General features: G+C 38.3%; 1 protein-coding gene across 3 annotated transcripts; it reads right to left on the bottom strand.

Annotated features, from left to right (window-relative positions):
- Positions 1–1,084: 1,084 nt before the first annotated feature.
- Positions 1,085–24,356, bottom strand: LOC102236050 (choline transporter-like protein 2). Of its 3 annotated transcripts, none has more exons than XM_023333907.1 (22): positions 24,180–24,355; positions 14,322–14,370; positions 14,138–14,211; positions 13,236–13,320; positions 12,391–12,475; positions 12,183–12,302; positions 12,013–12,073; positions 11,790–11,916; positions 10,838–10,921; positions 10,474–10,586; positions 10,258–10,389; positions 10,088–10,187; positions 8,815–8,907; positions 8,634–8,718; positions 8,237–8,499; positions 7,935–8,029; positions 6,846–6,949; positions 6,689–6,762; positions 6,513–6,583; positions 6,324–6,412; positions 5,133–5,217; positions 1,085–1,950 (listed from the first exon to the last, which is right to left on the bottom strand). In XM_023333907.1, exons 1-22 carry the CDS (start codon positions 24,214–24,216, stop codon positions 1,841–1,843), a joined length of 2,136 nt encoding a protein of 711 aa, XP_023189675.1. In that variant the 5' UTR covers positions 24,217–24,355; the 3' UTR covers positions 1,085–1,840. The 3 variants fall into 3 exon arrangements, with proteins under 3 accessions (XP_023189675.1, XP_023189674.1, XP_014331547.1); XM_023333906.1 differs by lacking the exon at positions 1,085–1,950 and adding an exon at positions 3,160–4,930 and having other exon boundaries at positions 24,180–24,356; XM_014476061.2 differs by lacking the exons at positions 1,085–1,950; positions 24,180–24,355 and adding exons at positions 3,160–4,930; positions 18,433–18,599.

The following is a 24,356-nucleotide window of genomic DNA, read 5'->3' as shown; positions in this document are numbered from 1 at the left end:
ATACTGTAATTTTGGGTGTTGGTTCAGAAAATGTAAAACTGTGGATATACTTAGCTATTACTAAAACAAAATTTACAACAACAAAACTTTTGTAATTGAAGGATTCATACAAAAAAATAGAATAAAATGGCAGGTCCATGTCCTTTAAACAAACAAGAATGTGTCATTTCAAAATAAATTCGTGTCAGCTGTGGCTGGCGTTAAAGAGCTTAATAAATTAAGTTTTGGTTGATGATGATGACTATGATGATGTTACAGTCCCAAAAAAGATAAATGATGGCCTCCTCTGTGCTGTAAACAGCACTAAGAACAATGTGGAACCAAAACATAAAAAAACATCTTGTTTCTATGTGTATTGTTTTATATTTTCTTCCAGAAATATTCCTTAATCTATGCTCAACAGTAGGAATATATGGAGTAAAAATAGTCTCAAAATATCTGTGCATGTGTAAAAATATCTGTGCGTGTGTAATACTGGATTTGTAAACATTAAAAATAGAATAAACATTTTCCTACGCCTACAAAAGTATGCACAAGTCAGCTGGTACACACACACAAAACTGCATTTATGCACAGATCTGGTTATTTTTTGTGTGTGTACCAGATGACTTGTGCGCACTTTTTCAACATTTGTAGGCATAGGAGAAAATTTATTTTATTTTTAAGGTTTACAAATCCAGTATTACACACGCACAAATATTTTTACACACGCATAGATACTTTTACACACGCAAAGATACTTTTACACATGCACAGATATTTTGAGACTATTTTCACTCTGTAGGAATAAGACATTAGTTGTGTCTTCTAAAGCCCTTCCTGTATTCAGCCAAGTTTGAAGAATGGGTGTCCCTAGAGTCCAGGGCTGGTTGAAAATGGTTCTTTATACAACCAACTGTCTAATATGAAACAAAAACGCTCTGGTAAAGTTGAAATGTTAAGATAAATAAGCTCTGATGACATAATGATAACAAATGTTCAAGTAGGTCCTCTTTTGTTTTTCCATTATAAAAAAATATTGGAGCCAACACAAAATTAGCTGTTTAGCATCTCTTTGTAAATAATTTGTCTCCAAACAACTTCATGTTTTCAGGTTTCAGGAATTTTAATAGGTACTAATTGTGTACACTTTTACACCCAACAAAAAAAGCATAGTTTCACAATTAAATTTTTTTTCTGATGTATTAAAAAAACAAGCAAACAAAAAAATATAAGCTTGACAATCGTTTATGAATAAACAATCTTGCAAATTTTACAGACTGGAGAGCTTTCTATTCCACTTCCAAAACTTACGATAAAAACACAAACATTTATCTTCAAAAGACAAGCAATGCAAAATCTTAAACTCAAAATTATCACAATAAAAATGTTACATAGTCAGTGAGACATTAAAAACAGCAATATAAAAAAAATAGGTGTAGTATCAAGTGTAACACACTTGGGCTATTGATAACCTCTCAATGGCTTTTCTACCAATTTGGTGAGTTAATTTGAAACAGTGCAATTTATTTGGTTAAGCTTGTAAATCTAAAGTTTCTTCTATCTGACTTATAAAGGTTTCCATGCTATCTGAATGTCAGAATAAAATTAACGGAAAAGTTAGAATAAAACATATGACATTACTTATAAAACAAGGCCTTTCAGCATTCTGTTGCACTTACATAAGCAAATGTAATTCCCAAACTCATGTACTTCAAGTTGCCTGTGTTGGCAATTTCTCATCAACAGTATGACGTTTTCAACATGTTAAAAGGAAAAAAAGTCTCCACGTTTATGTACAGACATCAAATGAAATGGCACAGTAATTTATCTGCACATTCAGACACACACACAAAGGGATTTAGTCAACAGATTTGGGTGCGTCATTGGACTTATTCATGACATTGAGGAGATTTTGTGACATGAAGTAGGGCCTCTCGGCTGATCCATCATTGCGTTCCATGTCTTCCACTGTGACAAACAGAAATAGAAGTTAAAAACGTTTTTCTGACACCAATTCTAATTTAACCATTTCAGGCTTACAATGTCATGTGTGAACCCTTATTTTAACTCGGTGCATTTTCGCAATCTAAAAGTGGGGAAGATGACTTGCCGAGGATCCAGATGGGACAGAAAGGGCATTTATTGACTCTGACCAAAGCAGTCATTGTAGTGTAAATCCTACACCCCTCAGTGTTGTTACTGACTATGTCCATCCCTTTATGAGCACCCATCTTCTGATGGCAACTTCCAGCTCGATAAAGCATCATGTCACAAAGCTTAAATCATCTCAAACTGGTTTCATGAACAGGGCAATGATATCCCTGTGCTCCAGGGGCTCCACAGTCACCATATACCAATCCAATATGGCAACTTTGGGGTGTGGTAGAACAGATCTGATCATGGACGTTTAGCTAACAAGTGATGAGGTCAATGCAGACCAAATTTCTTGAGGAATATTTCTGACATCTCATTGAATCTATGCAATGAACAAATGAAGGGAGTTTAGCAAGCAAAAGTGTAATCCACTACCAGTGAGGTATACCTAATGAAGAGCTGAAAGAAGATTTTTGAAAAGAGAATTGAGAGTGTAAGTTGGAATTTATTGATTTTTTCCCCCAATTTACACAGGGTCTAAATATTATGTAGAAAGATACAAAACTATCCACGAGCCAATATTTGGTTAAATTTTCCTTCTTGTCAGAACTTTTGGCTGAATATTTTGCAGAATGGATAGCAAAACACATTTAAATAGTTTGGTTTCATCTCACAGGCATAACTTTTCAGAATATTCCATAAATTCTTAATCATTGCCCTTTTGGAAATTCCTTTTCAGAAGCTTATTGTCAGCACCCATCTGACACAAAACACAAAAGCCAGGCGATTTGTATTTGGGATGATTTGAGGTGAAGTTGAAGAATTAAGAAGTAGTCCAGCTTTTTCATTACACTCTTTTTGAGTAATGTTTGGCGTTTGCATCTGACTGTCAGTGAAACCCACCCTCAGGATGATGCTGCCACCATCCTACCTGATAGCTGGTAGTGTTTTTTTTTTAATTAAAGCCCAAACTATTGGGTTTTAAGGACAAGATTATTTTATAATCCTGCTTATATACCAGGATTATAGGGTAATCTTGGTACATAAACATCTGACAAAGTAAGCAGGTAAAAGAAGTGGACATTTAGATTCAAATCATTTATTTAGTCACTCCATTTTCAAATGTTTCTTCAGGGATTTCAAAGACTTTTTCACAAATTACAATCACACAAAGTCCAGAATGTATACACCTTGTATTCTGTTGGAGGGAGTCACAAATCAAAAATGACAATTAAACAATTAAATGGACTTCTGTAAAATTGTCAATCATTTCATTTATAGACAAAGAAACTCACCTTTTTGTCTCAGATCCCAAAACTCACCTGTTTCCAACCATTATACCCAAATCATCCTTCACATGTTTACCCATAACAGAACTACAATTATTAAATACGAGTATTTGCAATCAGGAATTACACCCAATAAATATGGAATGTCATCAGTGATTTCAGTGGGGGGATAAAAATATCAGCTTACAGCTTTCACAGCATGACAGACAAGAAGAAGAAGTACAAAAGCTTTCAGACACCTAAGATGTTAGTTGCGAGCATTCAAAAGGCCATGTTAATATCATGCAGCACTTAATAGACAGAAAGATTCAGGGAAGGGACAGAGCAAGGCAAGAAGAGGGGTCTGTAAACAACTGGGAGGTTGGGTCGGGGTACGGAGAGTCTGAGAGGTCATGATTTTTGCATCATGGCCGGACAATCACAGCACTTAACGCCAGTCCAAAATACCAAGGCAAATAGGTGGCGATACAATATATGGAGTCCCATCATAGTGAGAGTCTCAACAAGACTGAAGCCAAAAGATACATAATAAACACGCACCAGTGCATATATACAAGTTTTTCTATCAAGAAAAAAAAAAAGAAAAGGTCCAGTATTCATAGCGTATCAAATAATGTGAAAGGTTTTGGCATCAGCTGGTATTTCTGTAAACTGTGAAAGCGATTCACCGTTGATTGAGATGTTTGCTCAGACTGTAAACATGGTTCCGGTTCTGTGGTGCTTCCGGCAAATGGGATTGAGACGACAAACACTGACAGTAATCAGGCACGGGGTTCAGCACGCACTATGTGTTACAGACCTTCACGATAGAAAAACCAACACTGTTCTAAAACCAAAACAAAGGAATGTGTGTGTGTGTGTGTTTTCTTCAAGCTACAGAGATGCACTGGGCTTTCGACCTCCTTCGGCCTTCGCTCTGGCCGGCCTTCTCCAGGTGGAACATCAGCTCTCTCAGCAAAGCCGTACACTTTAGCTTGAATGCTGTACATTTAACAGGTCCATATCACACAGCTGAGGGACGTAACTTCTATTCTTTCTGTTTTATGAGGTCTAGCGAGCCTTCTTGCTTTGCTGCATCTACTCCTGTGGTGCAGGTGGAGGATTATCATCTTTGTGTTGCTCTTTTTCTTCCACTTTCTTCACTTCCTCAGCTTCCCCAGCTGCAGCTAACTGCTCCTCTGCCTTTTCCTCTGCTTTCACTTCCTGCTTTGATGCAGCTTCCTTCACAGCTGTCTCTTCTTTTTTCTCAGTGTCCTCCACCTGACTGACTTGTTCCTCCTCCGCTTTCTCCTTCTTCTCCTCCTCAGTACTGGACTCCAGAGGCTGCTTTTCCTCGTTTTCCTCCTTCAGCACAGTCTGCTGTTTCAGCTGGACTTCCCCGTCCTGCTGCTGGAGGGGCGTTTCCTCCTCCACTTTTACCTCGTCCGCTTGTTTGGCAGCGTCCGCCACCTCGACGCCGTCACACTCGTCCTCCACCTTCCTGGACTTGGAGAGGATCTCGTGCAGCTCCGGATTCATGAAGTAAGGTCTCTCGGACGAACCGTCGTTCCTTTCCAAGTCTTCGCCTTTTGGCGGTGTGTGGCATCGATTCAGAATGGGTTAATGGAAAACGGATGGGAAAAACGCAAAATGCAGAGGGAATGTATGAAAGTGAAATTAACAGGAGACAAAGAGGAGAGAAGTGAGAAACAGAGCAGCAAGAAGGCAAAACAAGCAGCTTATCAATAGGAGGAGAAGATCTTTGGTTATCTTTGAGAAATGACTCACAGAAACACAGGAAGAGTGTGTCCACACACATGGCGTACACGCTGAAGAAGCCGTGGGCAATCAGATAGGCTCCCACTACTACTGTCTGCAAAGAGAAAAGCAGGATGTAAAAATATATATATATCTGAAAACTCATGATTATGTCTGTCTTAAACAAAGAACTCTACACATATTGACCCCCTGATAAACATATGTAAAGACATCTTAAAATAATTAATCTTTTATATCAATAGTCTAATTTGAAATGGGAAGTTTTAAGAAAGCTCCATGCAGTCTGCCTAGGATCTAAAAATTATTATTTTTTTCTCCAATCCATCAGATCCTTCAAGATGAAGAACTTATTTTTCTGCATGTACTTTGTTTTTTTTTAGTTTTGTTAAAATAAGATAAATGTTAGTCCTGTGAGGTATAAATGCGGACATTTAATCCTCATTTAATCTCTATGTTTTCTAGTCCACAAAAAAAACATCTGAATTGGAATTGGTAGATCAGACATTGCATAACACTGTCGCAGCCAGAAACATCCTGATCGCTGCATCTCTCACACGTAGAGAAAAGGTTTAATAAATCTCAAGCTGTATTTTAAAGAATCTCTGTGCAGTGCATTGGTGTAAGGTTTAATAAGTCTAAGGAATTTATATTTTGACCTAGAGACAATAAAATGCTGCCCAAATTTCCTTAAAGCAATGAAACAACTTTTTTTGAAGCACCAAACCAGAAGCTGCAGCTCAGATAACAACATTAGCAACCCAACAGCACACAATCCTGAGGTGGTCACTGCATATCGACAGGACATGTAGATAAGGAATAGGAAAACCTCAGGGTTGTGCTGCCCCAAGCAGTGAGCCACACTGACGCTCTGAAAAAATGGCAAGCTTCAGTGGGGGATAAAATGCATTAAGAAATGATTGTTTTTAACATAATCATTGCTACTACAATTATTCCTCTGCTGTCAGTACATACAGCAAATATGTAAAGTATAAATAAGGTAAAAATATTTTTAGTCAAATTTATTCTTTAGGACGTGCAAGGAGTACCAGTAAGTACTCTGTTGATGTAAGAAAACAACAACTTTTTGAATCACAAGATAAATGTGTAAATAAATTGAAGTTTTCTCAAATGTATTAAATATGATACTTTATTACAACGCTAACAATTTATTGTTAAGCTTTTTTCCACAACTGTTCTTACCAGTATTGGCACCCAGTAGTAGTTGAGAGATGGAGCCGCCTCCTCTACGGCTTTTATTCTTCCAGAGAAGAAGAAGAAAGAGAAAATCCCTGTGCAGAGACAAAAAGCAAAAATAGTTTATTTGAACTGTGGGAAAAACACACGGATGTCTCCAGAGTGTGTTCATCTATTAATAAAGACCTCCCTTACCCACAATGCCAACAATAAGGAGCTTCCCAAGAAACAGCAGGAAGTCAGTCACTTTATCTAAAACCGCCACCCTGCGTTAGAGAGCACACAGTGTTGAGTTTAACAGCGTTGTCATGTTGCTGCAATACTGGGGAAGAAATTATTGTAATATGAAGGTTAGTGAATGAAAAACAAACCTGACAATGTTTCTCATGAGAAGGAAGAAAGCATTTCGAGCTGAAGCGCAGAAATTTTTTCCATAGATTGCAATCTAGAGGGAAAACAAAATAACGAGAAGTGAACTTCTTGGAAAGAAGAGCCATCGGTCAGAAGTATCCAGTTGCAGCAGCTCACCATGATGTAGGCGTTCCGGTTCAGGAATTTGATACATTTCTCCAGACACCAGAAGCAGCACCTCATGCAGGTCAGCAGAAATTTAGCAAACTTATTCTGAGCACCTGGAGGACAGGAGGGGAAATGGTGCAACATTTTAGGATGAACAAGTATGCTTATGTGTGTAAACTTTCTGTTTATTCTTCACCGCATTGAGGTGAGAGAGGAAGTACAGTAACTGATGTGCATAATCATAGCTCTATGAACAATGACACACAGATATGTTGGTCCGAGACTGACTAGACCTGCTAGCAAAACAAAACGCACAGTAAAAGCAGATATTGCCATAAGTATTAATAACCCTAACTTCACAGTTTGTCATGTTACAATGACAGCCATCAATGCATTTTATTTAGATAGACCAACACAAATTATTCACAAATTAGTGAATAATTGCGAAGTGGAAACTAGAGAACAGATGGCGTCATGAAGACCGAGGAAAACACCAGTCAGTTCAGGGACAGAAATAAAATTATATATATATATATACATATATATAGATTATAAGATTTCCATCTTTGAATCTCTCAGAGTCTGCCTTCTAAAAATTAAAAGGAGTATGGCACAACTGAACATCTGCTAAGACAAGGCGTTTACATAAACAAGATAAGAAGAGCATTAAACAAAGAAGCAGCCCAGAGGTCCATGCTGCAGAGCTCCTGATGGGACAATTATTATTCATACACTCCACAAATCTAACCTTTACAGAAAAGTGAAAATGAAATTGAAGTCAAGATGTCCTGTAAAGATTAGACTCAACCCACAAAGGGACACGATAAACATGTGGAAGAAGTCGCTCTGGTCAAACCAAGATGTAACTTCTTGACCTACATTCAAAACGCAACATGTGGAGAGAAAAAAAGCCGACAGCAAACATTACCTGAACACGCCACAGAAACATAATGCTTAAGTAGACATGTGGAAGCTGGTCAGAGTCGGTGGAAGGTTTTAGGTTATTAGCACTTGTGTTACTATGGTAACCAGGGTCACTTGTGACTACATATCTCCATCGCCACTATTAAACGAGATTTAATGAAGCGTTTTTCCAACCTTTCAACTTGTGATCCAGATACTCCAGGAGGACCCTGATGACCTGGACCAAAGACAGGATCAGGGAGCCAAAAGCCAGGGAGCCTGTGTGGTATCTACACAGGAGGAGACCACAGACGAGAATTAGTCACAATTTTCCATGTCACATGGTCTGAGGCACCACCTGCAGACCTCACCATATGCCCCATTTGGGACAGATTCAGCTGCTTTTATTTAAAAGTAAATGAATAAATAAATAATGCCACATTTGTTCTAGAATGTTTTCAGTTATGATAATTAAAGTAAACATGGTTTCCAACAACCTAAGAGCCCGTCCGAGAGAGGAGAAGATGGGATAAGCAGGGATATCATCTGGCTTCTTGAAGGCCCAGTAATAGGAAGCAAAAGCTCCCGACAGCGTCACCTGGCCCAGCGCCGTCACAAAGTTTGCACACCAGAAGAAGAGGAAGACGTTGTAGAACTGAAGCAGGATGAGGTATCTGTGGTACAGCGTCTCACCACCGTAAAAAGCAAACAGGCATTCTGCGTCCGGGCACTGGGCTGAAACATTGGAGGTGTTAAATGTCTGCGGGAAAAAGGAGAAGAGGTGGATCAATGCGGAGATTGTCTTTCTAACTAAAAGGCAACCTGTTTACAGCATCAGTACAGTTCCAGGATTTGAAAAATGAGCCTGACTGAAAAGAGACATTTTGGGATCACCTTGGGATCGCAGGTGTCCATCGAGAACGGGCAATCGGATTTGTTGTACACTTTGTAGATCTGCTCATTCGACGTAGACAGAAATCTGATTGGAGGCGTCAAGGTGACAAAGTGTCATCATTGAAAACATCATGTGACAAAATGAGGGATTGAGCTTCTTGGAAGGCTGATGAAAGGATACACTGCAGTGACGGCCCAGTAAGCGATCACCACAGCCAGGAGGGCGAAGGTCAGCAGCGGGTAGAACATCGCCGACATAATATGGCCCACAGCTCTGACAAAAGAAACGCTTGTTATTCTGCAACATGCCATTACTATGATATCTGAAATTTCTATAATTGCTACATAGAAATTGCTATAAAACATTTTGACTTAATAAAAGAACTTGTAAATTAAGCAATAATTTCATTTACAACATTTCTATAATTATGCTGCTTAGACATAACTCCAACTTAGACAGCAGAAGGATTTAATGACCACTTTTTTCTCACACTGATCTGTTCTCCTGCTAATTTTTATTTTAATTATATTATTACAGTATTGTTTTCATAGAAGGTATTCACAACTTATTGATTCTTTGTTTTGCTGTGTCTTACTCCTAGATGTACTACTGACAAAATTGCTGCTGCAATTAACTTTATACATTCCCTCAATTTTATTTTTGTCTTTTCCACAGAAAGTTCTCCTGGCTCAGTTGCTCTGTGTTCAGGTGTGTCTTGCTCCTGGACAGTGTCAGTGACAGAGCTGTTGCTCTTATTAACTGCGGTACTTTCTCTCCAGTGGAAAGTACTCCTGGCTCAGTCATTCAGTGCTTTACCATGTCTCTTTTCTTAATTCTGCTATTAGCTGCGTTTTTCTTTACCATGGGAAATAAACCTATTCTAGCGCAGTTCTATATTTTCAACCCTCAACCGCGATTATGCCTATTAGTTGCTCTATCTGAGCTAGGTTTTGCTGTAGTACTTGTATAGCGCTTCATACTACATTCAGTTACCATTATATGCTTGTTCAGGTGGAGGTATTGCTGCAAAGTCAACAGCTCCATGCAATCACATGAGCTTATATAGTTAGATAGCTTATACAGATAAATAATCAAAGACAGATTATTACATTAAATAATCAACTGACTTTGATTGTATTATAATGTGGATTGAAATTGGACTTTATGTCTACAGATCTGAATCTTTGTGTTTGCTCTGACACGAATTGGATTGATTCATTATTTGTTTCCATATAATTGGATATGAAATGTGTCAGTTTTCCTTTTAAGGCGATTAAAGATTAAACTTGTAGACAATCAATGGCGCATAAATATGTTGAATTGAATTAAAACTCTAAATGTAACTTTCATAACGCATAATCTAGCTGCACTGTTTCTTTAATCGAGTCAAAACGATGATGCAACACATGTGACACATCTGTGTGAAAATGCACCACAGCTGACATGTACAGACCTGCTGGCCTCTTTGATGAGAGCGATGGCGATCAGGATTCTTTTCCTGAGGAAGATGAGCAGCAGGATGATGATGAACTCGACAATCGCCAGGATGATCACTGTGCAGCAGATTAAAATGATGAATAATCAGTTAATTGAAAGAGATAAATCACGGTGAAAATGTCTTACTGAAGGCCAGCCATGTCTGTTGGATCTGCAGGTAGACAGAGAAGTCTGTCTGCAGGCCCAGGTCACGGATGGTGACGTCTGCGCCCGGTTCTCCCTTCAGGGCAGCGTACTCTATGTAGCAGTGGAAAATCCCTAAAAACAATCAAGCTTGTCAGTTATATCAATCGTCTTTAAAGACAACCTTTAATTTTAGCATTTAATGCTAGCAGGATTTACCGTATCCAATGACAAGAATGACCAAAATAATAATGACCCAGACCATGACGGCGGCCAAGAATCGCAGTAGGACGATGAAAATCAAGCTGACAACCATGGCGATCACCAGACCGCTGCAGAGCGAGAACAGATTAATGAGTTACTTTATTAACTGGAATATCATCAACCAATCAGAAGTCAGTGTGATTGGTTGATTCTTTTCAGAAACCACACAAAGATTTTTTATACACCAATCTGAACCAAAGCAATCTGTCCGTCTCGGTTCAGTATGAACTGAATCACTTGAGAAAATTGAAAGCTTGTTCAGTGCTTTAGCATATAACACTTAACCTTTTATTTGAACAGTACAGGTAAGTAAACTCACAGTAGTATCCAGTGCCAGGACTGAGTGTAATCTTCAAAGATTCTCATGGCCACCTGACGAGCTTCCAAAACAATATTTGACTTCCTTTCAAGAGAAAACATCAGATGAATGGATCATTACAGGTTAAACAGTAAATAGTCTAGATGGGGTCATTCAACTTAGCAAGAAAATGAATGACGTTATTAAAGTAAACTCCCTTATCAAGCAAATAAATTATATTAATAGCATGTGTGCTTAGTTTCATATTTTTCATTTTATTTCATATCACTTAAGAGCAATATTTCTGAGTTTAATGTCTGAACAAAAAACAATGATGGAGAAAACTGTTCAGCAAATTTAAAAAGGTTTTGATTTCTGTAGTGCAGTGTTGTCTGAACATCTTGCTACAGCTGCCAAAAATGTCCAACTGAAAGTGTTTGGGGCCCAGATACATTTTTTTCCATTTATTAAAATTGCAAAACTATTCATTTTTTAAAAATCTTTACCTGCTAAAAGAACAAACAAAGAACACAGTTTAGTAATGAAACAAGTAAAGTTGTCTGATTTCTGTAGAAAAGTGATCTGTAAATCACAGTAGGTTGGTAAACATAAAAAGATTCTCAAAGGTTTTCATGGTTGGATGGATACTTTAATTATCCTGTAAGAGCAAATAAAATGTTTCCCAAAATAAACTTTCTTTGCATAGCTATTAGGGCCCAACACAAATGATGATCCGACCGGAACACGGTGAGCTAAATAATGAAATAGAATTTTATGAAGCTTTGAGGCAGATACATTTTCTTCAACGACTTTTAATAATTGAGGTACTCGAATCATTCGAGGAATTGCTACAGCACCTAATAGCTATACACATTTCATAAACTGCTATACTGATATAAATGTTAAAACAAAAACTAAAACACGTGCTTTATAACATTATGTTGTGTCTCCATATAAATGGAAGTAGACTCACTTTGATGCCTCCAGCAGGTCTGTGGCGTTGACTCTGTTGTTATTGTCATCGAAAAATGAGGTTTCGTTGCCTACAACCACCACCCCGCCACTCAGCTTTCCCAGGGCAGGCAGGCAGCGCCGTGTGACTGTGGAGGCAGGCCCATAATCACTTTTTGAAACTCTTGGCAGCAGAAACTAATTAACAGAGACACCATCATAAGAAGTGAAAGCTTGTCACTTACAAGCTTTGCTGGGCAACAGCATGGCAGGACACAGGGCATCCCTCAGGATCTCAGGAGGACTCTGAATCATGCAACGAGAGCTTTGGTTAAAGATCCCCTCATATCGCACACATAGCTCTTTACATCCGACCCCATTTTAAGGTGAATAATCTCAGTATTTGAAAATGTACCAGTGCGGTGAAGTCAGTTCCCTCTTTGCAGTATCTCGAGTAGTATTCACGGTCTTCGTTGCTGCCTAGCTTAGCCTTCACCAAATTCAAGTGCCTGTCAGGACACTTTTCCACACATATCTGGGAACAGAAAACAGCAGGCAGGCATGAACCACTGATCGGTGCTGTAAAGAAGCTGCAGCAACCAGATGTAGCCACACTTCCTGACCTGAGGGGTGGGACACTGGAGCTCCAGGAGCACCAGGGGGCTGGCACATTTCAGGATGTTGAAGTAAAACAGAAAAGGTTTCTTCCTGTAACGTGACAATGACACAGATCACAGCCAGAATATTTTTACTGACAGACCCAAACAGAGCACTTTATAATCATGAAGTGGAAAGGAAAATGTAATACAACTCTGGTAAAAAGCAAGAGACCACTGCAGTGAGTCCCATTGAAAACATCATGGTTATTCCACCAAATATTGATTTCTGAACTCTTCCTGAGTTAAAACATTAGTATTGTTGTTTCTAAATGAATATGAACTTGTTTTCTTCGCATTATTTGAGGTCTGAAAGCAATGCATCTTTTTTGTTATGTTGACCATTTCTCATTTTCTGCAACTAAATACTAAATTGTTTGCTCAGAATTTCAGAGACATGTTGACAGTAGTTCATAGAATAAAAGAACAATGTTCATTTTACTCATATACCTATAAAAAGTAAAATCAGAGAAACTGATTATTTTAAATGGTCTCTTAATTTTTTTTCCAGAGCTGTATGTCTAAAAAGTGTGGCATGTATTTGAGTTCACCCTACTTCAGCCAGAAACCCCTAAATGAAAATCTGTGAAACTATGAAAATTAAACTATAAATAATTTTCCTTTCCACGCACAGTTGTTCTGCACTATGTGTTGGTCTACAAAATAAAATCTCAGTAAAAACACTCTGAAATGTTTTTGTTGTATCGTGAGTAAATGTCGAAAAGTTCAAGAAGTACGAATGCTTTTGCAAAACTCTGTTGGTGGAAGTTACACAAGATCATGAGCAACCTTTAATATTTCAGGTGACTTACTCCAGTGCGGTCCCGGCCTGCCCACAGAACTGCCCTCTGCTGTCTGTGGGATAAATCACTTTCCTGGGGTCACCCTGAGACCAGGCTGCAGAGGGATGAAATACTTCAGTTTGGAGGTTTTACATAAACTTAGCAGGTTTTAGAATAAAGTAGCAGATACAAAAATAAATGAATAAGATATTATATCAAGAACCAGATAAAATGCAGAAGCAATGTGCGGTGTAAGCAACAGTTCAGCTCTGCTAATCAAATGCATTGATTAACTGATCATCAGCAACCACCTAGATAAAAGAAGGAATTTCAACAGTGTGACTATCAGGAAAAAACATACAAACACATCTCAGGAAAGCAGAAGTTGCAGATGTTTGCTGAAAACAGAAAAAAAGGCAAATATGCCTTATCTGTCTAAAACGGTCCAAGCTGTGTCCCTTGACACATTGCAGCATAGAAGGACTGTTTTACTGAGGTGGAAGCTAAAAACAACAGAGCTGGCCAGAAGTGACTCATAGTGTGTGTGTATATATATATATATATATATATATATATATATATTTATTTGCCCGAATGTCCTCAGATGGAACATATTAATTTTGGTTTGATTTGGTATGAACAAAATAAAGAAAGTTGTAAAAGGTCTTATCAAAACAATTAATTCAAATAACTTTTCTAAAAAAATGTTTGAAAAGTTGTCAAAAATGCAACTAATCAAGGCTCTGCGCTGAGTTTCTTTTCCTAAACAATGCTCTTTTTAGTAGTTTTCCTTATACAAGGGAATAGGGCTGCATAATTTTCCATATGTAAATTTAAGTTTGTAAAAATCAAAATCAAATTAATCTTCGTCAAGATATTTATGGGTTTTGAACAGAATCAAAACAGGATTAATGATATGGGACGATTCTTACCGAGGATACCAACAGCGAAGTAACCAAACAGGAAGAGGATGAAGAGCAAACAGCAGAGGATGTCCGTGCAACCCCTGGAAAAAAGCATTAGACTCATCATGTTGCTTTTTTGGTCTTACAATAAATTTTAAAAAAAGAGAACACACACACAAACACACAAAATGAGTGAAACAGATGCTTTCACCTGTTCTGGATTGGCCCTTTGAAATTGGGATCAAACTTTCTGGACTCCCCTGAAACAAAGACAGAGAGAAATCTTTCTTAGCTCTAAATGTATCCTTACTCTGATGAGATGGCAACACATGTACAAGAGTAGGCAGAACTAAAACCTGTTGCAAGTTCAGGGATCCCTCTTGTCTTACCACATAACCATTCATACACTTTACAATGAGTAAGACTCCACATCAAAGCTGAGCACAACTCTGGGCTAGAGGTAAACTTCCTCAATAGGTCCTTGATCGAGCTAAAATTTACAACTGAAATTAGTCACAAAATTTAAAAGAATGCCTTTTATAAAGCAATTGTGTGTAATACGGCATGGCAGAATAAGGTTGTTTTTTTTAGCAATATCAATAGATCATCACAATATGTATTTTTAAAGACGTGCTATAGTTTTACTTAAATCTGCATTGCTGATATTGTTAAAATGATGTAGTGGTTAGTTAGTTTAGGCCTACCGTCATAATAATTGCTGTTTACAACATCCTCAAAGAACTTGGGTTTACTTTTTAAAATAAGGGCACAGTGTTTATGAGTTTGAAAGCCTCACTTTGACTTCTCAAACATTTGGACATTTCTGAGTGGTCAAGCAGTTCAGTTTTTGTCTCTTTTGACCCTAAATATGTTTCTCCAGAAGACCTATTAACCTGTCCATGTGGGCAGCTGCAAATATCAGCTGGGCCTGAAGGTTCTGATTTTAAAGCTGGCAGTTCTTTCTTGGTTTGCATCTCCTCAGTCCATGGTGATGTATAACTTGCTTCACTGTGAACAGCAACACCAGTTTAAGATCAGGTTTGGAAAAGATAAAGCACGTTTACATAGAGCTTCTGGACTGGTCCCAGTTTCAAACCTGCCGACTGTTTATGGACTATACCCATCAGGTCTGTTTTACAGCAGGTAGGCTATGCAGGAAAATATCCAACTTGCTGAGAGGCTTTTAATCAAATATTACTGCAGATGAACATTTAAGTCAATACATGTAATTTTGCACTTGAAATAAAGAATATGTTCCTTTTGGACAGAAAAAAAAACAATTTTATCTTCTCATATATTTAGATAACTGTATTTTTCAGTAATTTTTAATTTTGACTGCATTACAAACCATAAAGTCAATGTAAAACATCTACACCGTGTTCCAAATTATTATGCAAGTGATATTTTTTCAGATTTTCTTAAATGGTCAATGCAAATGATGGTCAGTATAATTTTCAAGTCATGAATTATTACAGTATAAATCAAATTTTACTGAACAAAGCTCCCCATGAGAACAGTATTTTTTTCAAAAATAAAAAACTCAAAATGCACTGTTCCAAATTATTATGCAATGCAAATTTTCTAAACATTTTATGGATTATAAAGAACTGCAAACAGTCATTCTTTGAATGTGCAGCATTAATTGGTCACATGTACTAAAATCAAAAGCTATTTCAATCAAAAACATCTTAACAGACCGAGTTACATGTTAACATAGGACCTCTTTTTTGATATCACCTGCACAATTCTTGCATCCATTGAACTTGTGAGTTTGTGGAAAGTTTCTGCTTGAATTTCTTTGCAGGATGTCAGAATACCTTCCCAGAGCTGCTGTTTTGATATGAACTGCATTCCACCCTCAGATCTTCTGCTTGAGGAAACTGCAAAGGTTCTCAATAGGGTTGAGGTCAGAGGAGGATGGTGACCACACCATGAGTTTCTCCCATTTCATGCCCATAGAAGCCAATGACACAGAGGTATTCCTTGCAGCATGAGATGACTCCACCACCTCCTTGCTGACGTCACAGCCGTGTTGGGACGTGGTGGCCATTCACCACCAATCCACTACTGCGTCCATCTGGACCATCCAGGGTTGCGCAGCAGTCATCAGTGAACATTCTGTTTGAAAATTAATCTTCATGTACGGCTGGGCCCACTGCAACCGTTTCTGCTTGTGGTCACTGGTTAGGGGTGGCCAAATAGGAAGGCCATGAACCGCAAGCCTCTGGATCCTCCACCTTGAGGTTCCAGAGGCTCCAGCAGCTTCAAATAACTGTTTGCTGCTTTGTAAGGACATTTTAACAGCTGCTCTCTTAATCTGATGAATTTGTCTAACAGAAACCTTCCTCATTTTGCCTTTATCTGTACAAACCCATCTTTGTTCTGAATCAGCCACAAATCTCTTCACAGTACAATAACGTTTCAGTTTTTGTTAAATATCTAATGTTTTCATACCTTGTCATACGGCACTACACTATCTGATGATTTTCGTCAACAGAGAGATCCTTTCTCTTTCCCATATTGCTTGAAACCTGTGGCCTGCTGAATAATGTGGAACATCCTTAATTAGATTTCCTTTAATTGAGCTCACTAGATAAACTAATCAACTAAGCTCTCTGAAATTAATTCTAGTGGTTCAAAGAGCCCTGACACACAATACCATCTATAAATTTAATAGCACAACAAAAAATCTCATCTTTATTATACTTAAATCCAATTTGCATAATAATTTGGAACACAGTGTAAAGAACACACTGGGAGGTCAGTATACAACACACACAGTTTCTTTGAAATGGACTGACAAGTACAGGAAGTATGAGGTACATAGCTTTATAAATAAAGACTCCTTACACAGCTGGTGTTGTTTCATGTTCCAGATCATCATTTAAAGTCAGATGTTTACAGCCATAGTGGTTTAACACACACAAGTAAGCTAACCACAACATACATATTGAAGACGGAGGTACTTTTGCATAACTCTCCTTTCCGCATTCCACTGCACTTCCTGTCTCATTATAGCTGTTACCAACAAGTAAATTAAGAAAAATATAAGGTTATATGGAAAAAAATGCTAAAAGGTTGTTTTTTTCATAATGTGGTCATACATTGCTAGCAGTTTCATTAGTAATACAATCTGAACTGAAAACATGAATAATTTTTATATTTCAAACAAAACGTGAAACTAAGCAGTACATAATAAGGATCAGTACATCACTAAGTCAGTCAGTAAGCTAAATAACAACAGGCCAAGACCAAGCAAGGCGACTCCCATCACCCTCAGAGTCTGCTGCATCCACACATTGAAAACTCCCACTCCCCACCCAGAAACCAACCACAGCCAAGCCGAGGGTGCAGGTGCCAAACAGAGCACCAACCACTCCAAAATCCCCACAAAGCCAAAGAACACACCCTACTAGAAGAGGCAACGGGCACACGCCAACAACACTGATACTGGCTGAACCAAATCTGTGCCACCCAGCAGACTGTGGCAAGTCAAACCCCAAAGGAAACCAGAAATTGACCTTGGCCAGTAAAATGATTGATCAGTGCATTTTTTAAAAATAAATTCAGCCTTTTGCTGCAGAAATATTTTTTACTAGTTCACATTGTTGCATGTAACATATTCTCAGTCAGTGTGCATACAGGACATGATTAGTTGATAAGAGTCAGGCCAAGCATTGACAAAGACTCCTGCATAACAAAAGGATTTTTCTGCCTGACTGTCATTCCTCACAATCCACAAAATGGCTCCCCAGTGACGGCAGAGGGCTCCCTGTGGGCATCGCCAGACTCCATGGAAACCCTTCAGACGAGGCAGAAGAAGGAAACTTCAGCCGGGCCCAAGCTGACCACAAATACGCCACAGTAAGACAAACGAGTCAAAAGACTTTCAAGAATCACATGTTTGAATACTTGGTAACAGGAAAACCAGCTCGATGGAGAAATTCTGTTGCAAGCAAGATTTAGTGGAGTTCCTCTGAAATGTTACACGTTGTGTCTGACACACTTTATGATAGCAAAGCTACATTAAGCTCATGTTAAGGTGTGGAAAATGAGCAATAAGAGGCAAGAGACAAGGTATCAGCCATGACGGCCTTGCAGCCAAAACAGTGCTCACACGCCGCACATACACAGGATACCCGAACATTTCCTGCCAAAATGTCGCAGACACAGCTGAAATATAGAACTACTCAAAAGCAAAATGTGACTACAGAACAAAAATCCATCAAAACTGCTAGAAACAAAAAGTCACAGTTCAAATAATTTGTTTCAAACAGGACCTCCAGAATGCTGTTGAATTGAATCCAAAGGGGAAACAGTACCTGTTTTTTCATACATGGTCATTTTGTTGCGGTTTCCCTCCCAGTTTGTCGTACAGAGAGTTTTATCGATCCTCCACAGCAAGCTGGTGTTCAGCAGCTGCTTCTTGTCGTCTCCTTCCTTTTAGAGCTCCTAGGCCTCCGACCTTTTTACTTCCTTCTTTCACTGTTTTGAAGCTCTTACTGGGGGTTTTTTTTTTGTTCTTTTACCGCTTCCCTTGAGTATGTCACTCTGACGTTATAAAGGAAATTTGCAGCAGCAGCTTTTCTGAATCGTGCCGTTTTGAGGTTATCTAACAATACATAAACTTTGTGGAACTTTGTAGGAAGGACAGTATGTTTCTTACTTTCATTTTACTGAATCAACATTTTGGGATGCTAACATAACAGGGGAGTTACTCCTCACGCAAACACCCTCTCTTTCCAAAACACGTGGCCTAAATGACTTCTGAGCTTTGCTGAAGCACAGCAGTGCTTCAGTTCTAGATAAACAGCTTCATTTGTCAGAGTCTCTCCAGCTTACTGTTGTAAGTTTAAACGGCATCATTCAAGTTCTCACAGTGTTTTGATAGCAGCCAATAGGCTACAAAATAAAATTCTCTCTGCATTACTGAAGCACTAATTCTGGTTCTAAACCATTATTGTTACACAGAGAACAGTACAACTGAGAAAAGGCCGTCCTACGTAGTCAGTGGAGCACATGACATGTGACTGACAAACAATACACTAACTATTGATTTAATCTGCTCCATGGCTTGACACAGTCAAATCGGCACATGTCATCTTGTGTATTTCTGCTGTGAAAAGTCCGCTAGCTCCCAGTTAGAAGTCTTATTTGGAAATTATTTCCAAAAGAAAATACATATTTTATTTTCCCTGAATGCAATAGTGATTTTTAAAAAATAAAAGATTATATCATGTTGGAATCTGAATCAAGGTTTCCAATTGGTAACCTCAGTAATTTCAGTTAAACTAATATAACCACATTCAAATTTTGCAACATCATCCGTTCACAATATCTTGCAAATATCTGCACAAAGAATTTAGTCTCAAACAGTAATAAAATATCTTTTAGATCACAAAAAGCAGTGTGTAATTATGCATAGCTCTTGCCAGATGTCAATAGAAATGTATTGTTATTCAACCAAGAGGTCTGTAAGGAAATGAGAAAGATCTTTCTCAAAAGATAATAAAACAAAGCAGCAGAGTGTCAGCTTTGATACATATCATATGAATGATTTGTTTTCATTTATTTTTTGATAAAAAAAATCAACATGATGAATATTAATTGCACTCTTTTCAATAATCAATAGAAATTATTATTATTTTTTTGTATTACAGCAGTCAAACCCCTCTTATGCTTGCTGACCAGCTTTTTGAATAGTTCCACTAGGAGAAATCTATTTTTGGTGATGATCCCCACGTCTTCCAGGTTGGAAGCAATCCTTGCCATCACCCTAATCTTTAGTCAGGATTCTGGCTGGGTTCTTCCATAATATTATTACTACATCCAGTCAAAAGAAACATGTGGGTAAAATGAAAAGGTTGCGTTAAACCTAACCCTGCCACGGGTTTGAATACATATGGGCTTATCTTCATGTAGACACCTACAGTGTCTTCAAAGCACTTAAAAGATTTGCCGTTATTTATGTTCTTTGAGTTCCAACAACACATTGCCTACTATGGATCACTACTGCTTCCTGGAAACCAACTTTTATTGGGACATGAGGTGTCCACTAACACTGCCGAGAATAAGCCCTAGCAGAGACTGCAGCAACTCCAGAAGCACAATCAGTCACAATAACTGCTGCTCATCTCCCTCACAGCCATTATTCAGTCTGTCCTGTGTTCATACAACATCGTGTGGTTTGGCTCAGCCACAAAACGGGGCAGGGCCAGACTCCACTGATGGTTACATATCTGGGGTCAAGAAAAGGGAAGCTAAAATATCTGCAGACCCCCCACATTCTGGACACAAACTGTTTAAGCTTTTACCTTCTGGTAAAAACCAGCTGCCCCAGAAACAGTTTCTATCCTTAGACTGTCAATCTGATGAACACTTACCAATTAGAGTGCCCAAAGTAATTCAGCCTTATCTTCCTCTTTTGGTAAAAAATAATAATAATATATATATATATATATATATATATATATATATACACACACAAAGAAAAAAAAAATATATATATATATACACAAAGAAAAAGAATATAAAACTTTAAAGTGGAACTGAAGTAAAGTTCCTTCTTTGTGTGCCCAAACCTGGCAAATAAAATTGACTCTTATTATTAACATTATATCAGTAGAGTTACAGGGGTTTTTTTATCGTTATTTGACATCAATTTAGATAAAATTGATGCCAAGTTATATATTATATCATATTTTTTTGCTGAAGGCTATCATACGCGAGAAGAATCTCATTCTGGCCAATGCAAAGACATTACTAAATGCCATAAAATCAGTCATTTGGCAAGTTAAAAAAAAAAAAAATTTTGACTGCTTTTATTATTGCTACTTTTTCCATATTGAAGGACAAAATGAATTTGAAAGACTGAGGTCTCAGAGCTGGAGGACAACTCGGCTCTTATACAGAAAAACAGATCTCTGATTGTGCTGGAAAGCACGCGAACAGATTTTCATCTCGCTGCTCTGCCAAGTCTTTACAAGCTCAGATGTGTTTGCAAATTTGTTGAAATAAACATGGCAGTAGTTTACTGATGTGCTTTGGCGCATCCAAATGCTGTGGATTTATTTATTTATTGTTCTGGAAGCAGCCTATTATCTTCAGGCACAGCATTACTCATCCAGCAGCTCTGTATGGGATTAAAGCCGGTCCTAAACGATCCAGCCTTTAGTGTGGTCAGTATTAGGAATCTTTAAATTATTTATAAGGGGTGTGAATGTTAGGGCAGGAGTAATTGTGTGGTGTGTGTGTGCGTGTGTGTTACCGGGTGTGATGATGTCATGGCTGATGTGCTCCACTAATGGGCTCTGAGGGGTTATCAGATGAAGCTTTTCCTGTCTGCCTTAATGGATTCTGGCTACTGTGTGAGTTCCTTGGAGGGAGAAGATGCATTTGTCTCCTGATGAGCTTATTCCTTACAGTTTATCTCTCTTTTTAAAGAATAAGAATAAAGACTTATTTATTAACTATAATTAGAGGAGAAGACAGACTCACAGCTGCTGTGTGTAAGTGTTTTAAACACATGGGATTACCTTAAAAACTCTATTTCCAGACACTATTCAGGACGTTGGCCTACATACTTTTTAAAGGAAATAAATTAATGGTTCTTTACAGACAGAACTGAAAGAAAAAAAAAACTGGCCCAGATATACAACGACAAACTGATTTAATCAAATCCAGCAGCCTAGTTTGTTTGAGTTGTTCTAAAATATCTATAGGATCAGCACTGAAACATTCAGCAATAACACTGAGTAATCTCTATAAGAAGAAATGATGCAGTGTGTGTGGGGGGGTATGTGCGTGGGTGTGGGTGTGTGTGTGTGTGTGTCAATAAAGAGGAGTTTGCAGGCCTAATATTGACTGGAAGTCTCCTGACTCGTGTCTGCTGTGTGGATCGAGCAGACAAGGCTGAACATAGTCCAGGAATTGCAGGCTGCAGCCTGCCTTCAAGCAAGCGTACCAACTCAGAAACGAAGGATTATGCTGCAGCTCACCGCATTGTTAGACTACATTGTTAAAAGAATGCTAGAAATTACTTTTCAGTGCGCAAACTGCAATACAAAAACATTTTCCAGTCTTATCCTTATCTAAGCATCTAAGGAATGACAAACAATGGGAGTTGGGAGCCAAGACTAATGTATCTTTTGAAACTGTGTACATGTGTTTCAGAAACACTGGGTACATAACAAGTGGACATTAGCTGGCTAATTAGTCAGGCTATCTGCTGGTAGAGCCTCAAGTCAGCTGCTTAACAGCCTCAGACTCCAGGTCAATTTCCCACTTCCCCAATTCGCCACCTACTTTAAGTCAACAGACCATGTCCTTTCTTTCCTCTATTTTATAACTGTAAACAAACCATTTCCTTCCCATCTACTTAAACCCTTCTGTTTGATTCAATTAGAGTTCATATTATTAAATCAAACTCTTGCAGTACTATTGTAGTTCTGATCCATGTAGCAGAATGTAAAAAAAAATTATTTGAGTAATAACTTCATAATTTTATAATTTTATCTGTTGCTGAAATCAAAACTGAAGAGCAAATAACTCAAAATAACCCCAAGCAGCTTCCTGATGGTAGATACATTTTACATGAGTCATATATTCACAATATACTGTAGATATAGATTATATAAAACTACTTTAAATCATCAGTTGTCAAAGAAGGGTCAACATTCCCAAAGGGTGCATGAGTTGACGTATGTTCAATGTAAAATGTCCAACAGTAGCTTTAATTCCCACCTGAAAGGGTTGTGCATGAAACAACCAAAGCCACAATGGTACAAAAATGGTGATAACACCCAAATGCTACTTGAAGCTTGGCAAATGAAGATTTTATAAACCATAACAGACTGTCGATGCTTTCTATGTCAAAAAATATTTCCAAAGAGACACATTTTTCTTTCTTGTAACTGAGGGATCAGCGTAATTCCTAAAGCCAGCCGAAGGGCAGTGTGTAGCAAAAAGAAGAGGAAGCAAAACAATTTTTTTTTATCCAACCCCCTGGTCTTTTCATTTTGAAACACGTAGCAGACCCAATGGACAACTGGTTCATCATTAACGTTTTCAGGAAGCCCTGTTGTGGCTAAAATCCCCAAGATGCGGTTAATTTATACCAAAACAAAATGCATCTCATCAGCTCCTGAAACATTCACAATGCATTGTGGAATTTAGCAGTAAGGCAGCACTGGTGATCTACTCCCAGTGAAACGCCAGCTTGGGGATTGTGGCTTTCTATGACTATCATCTCATGTTGCAACTCTTAACTTGGGGTTATTGCAGCAAGGCTAAGGTTAGTTATTAAAACTTCATGACTCAACAGCCTGTATGAGCAACAATCCAGCTCAGACACAAGAGGACCAGGGTTCATGTGGGCTGAAACTTTGGAGAATCAGTAAGAAATCAGTAGTGAGTCACACGCTTGTCTGATGTAGAGGGAAGAATTCTGGCATTATGCGCATCTAAGGAGAATCCATTGTTGTGTTTTAAAACACATCTGTCAAATCCATGTGTTTCTCTGTTTGTGGGAGGCTGTGTGCAGCTGAGAATGAAACGACCATATGCTGATCTATAATACACACAAATACACACACACACGCACCAAATGGTTTCCAAGCTCTGGGGAAAACAGTAACCAAATAATAAATCACACATTTAGATGCTGGTTTCTTTCAAAGTTATTTAAACCAAGCCTTCTTTTTCAGTGGTTTTAAAAGCCAAATAGAATAATTTACAAAAAAAGGTAGACTTGTACCGTTATCCGGTTGTAAAAAAAAAAAAAAAAAACCCGAGGCTACGTAAAATCAAACTATCTTGTTACAACATAAAATGGTCATTTTCTCCACGATAAATAAAAGTAACTGATTTTCGAGAAATCCCAGTGACAAACGCCCAGTCTACAGCTGATGAGGATGTCTCCAGATCAGCGTACCACCCTGGAGGTCCACACCCATTCATCCATTGCAGTCATTGTTTCCGTTTCTTCGCCCCGGTTTGGAGAGAAGAGGTGGGGAAACAATCAAAGATCGAGGAGAAAGCTGTGACAGATCTAGCTATTTTCTTTTCTTACCGTATTTAGAGTCTGGGTTTTTCTCATCCGGCTCCATTCTCACACTCGGTTCTTCTCCTCGCTGATGATCAAGCCTCAGACAGCACAGTTACCATGGAAATGTCCAGGCGGAGAAAAACATCAAGAAGTGACCGACTGTTAGCTGCTACAGCGCTCAGAGAGAGAGAGAGAGAGAGA

The sequence above is a fragment of the Xiphophorus maculatus genome, chromosome 5, assembly GCF_002775205.1.
Source record: "Xiphophorus maculatus strain JP 163 A chromosome 5, X_maculatus-5.0-male, whole genome shotgun sequence".
In the NCBI taxonomy this organism is placed as follows: Eukaryota; Metazoa; Chordata; class Actinopteri; order Cyprinodontiformes; family Poeciliidae; genus Xiphophorus; species Xiphophorus maculatus.
The sequence above is the reverse complement of the archived record's forward strand: the minus strand, read 5'-3'. Positions and strand labels throughout refer to the sequence as shown.

Coding starts and splice junctions, on each gene's coding strand:
- LOC102236050 (XM_023333906.1), bottom strand. CDS start 24,216: ATGGAGCCGGATGAGAAAAACCCAGACTCTAAATACG. Junction 12,476..13,235: donor CAGGCCGGGACCGCACTGGA/GTAAGTCACCTG, acceptor GTCACGTTACAG/GAAGAAACCTTTTCTGTTTT. Junction 10,188..10,257: donor ACAGACATGGCTGGCCTTCA/GTAAGACATTTT, acceptor TCTGCTGCACAG/TGATCATCCTGGCGATTGTC.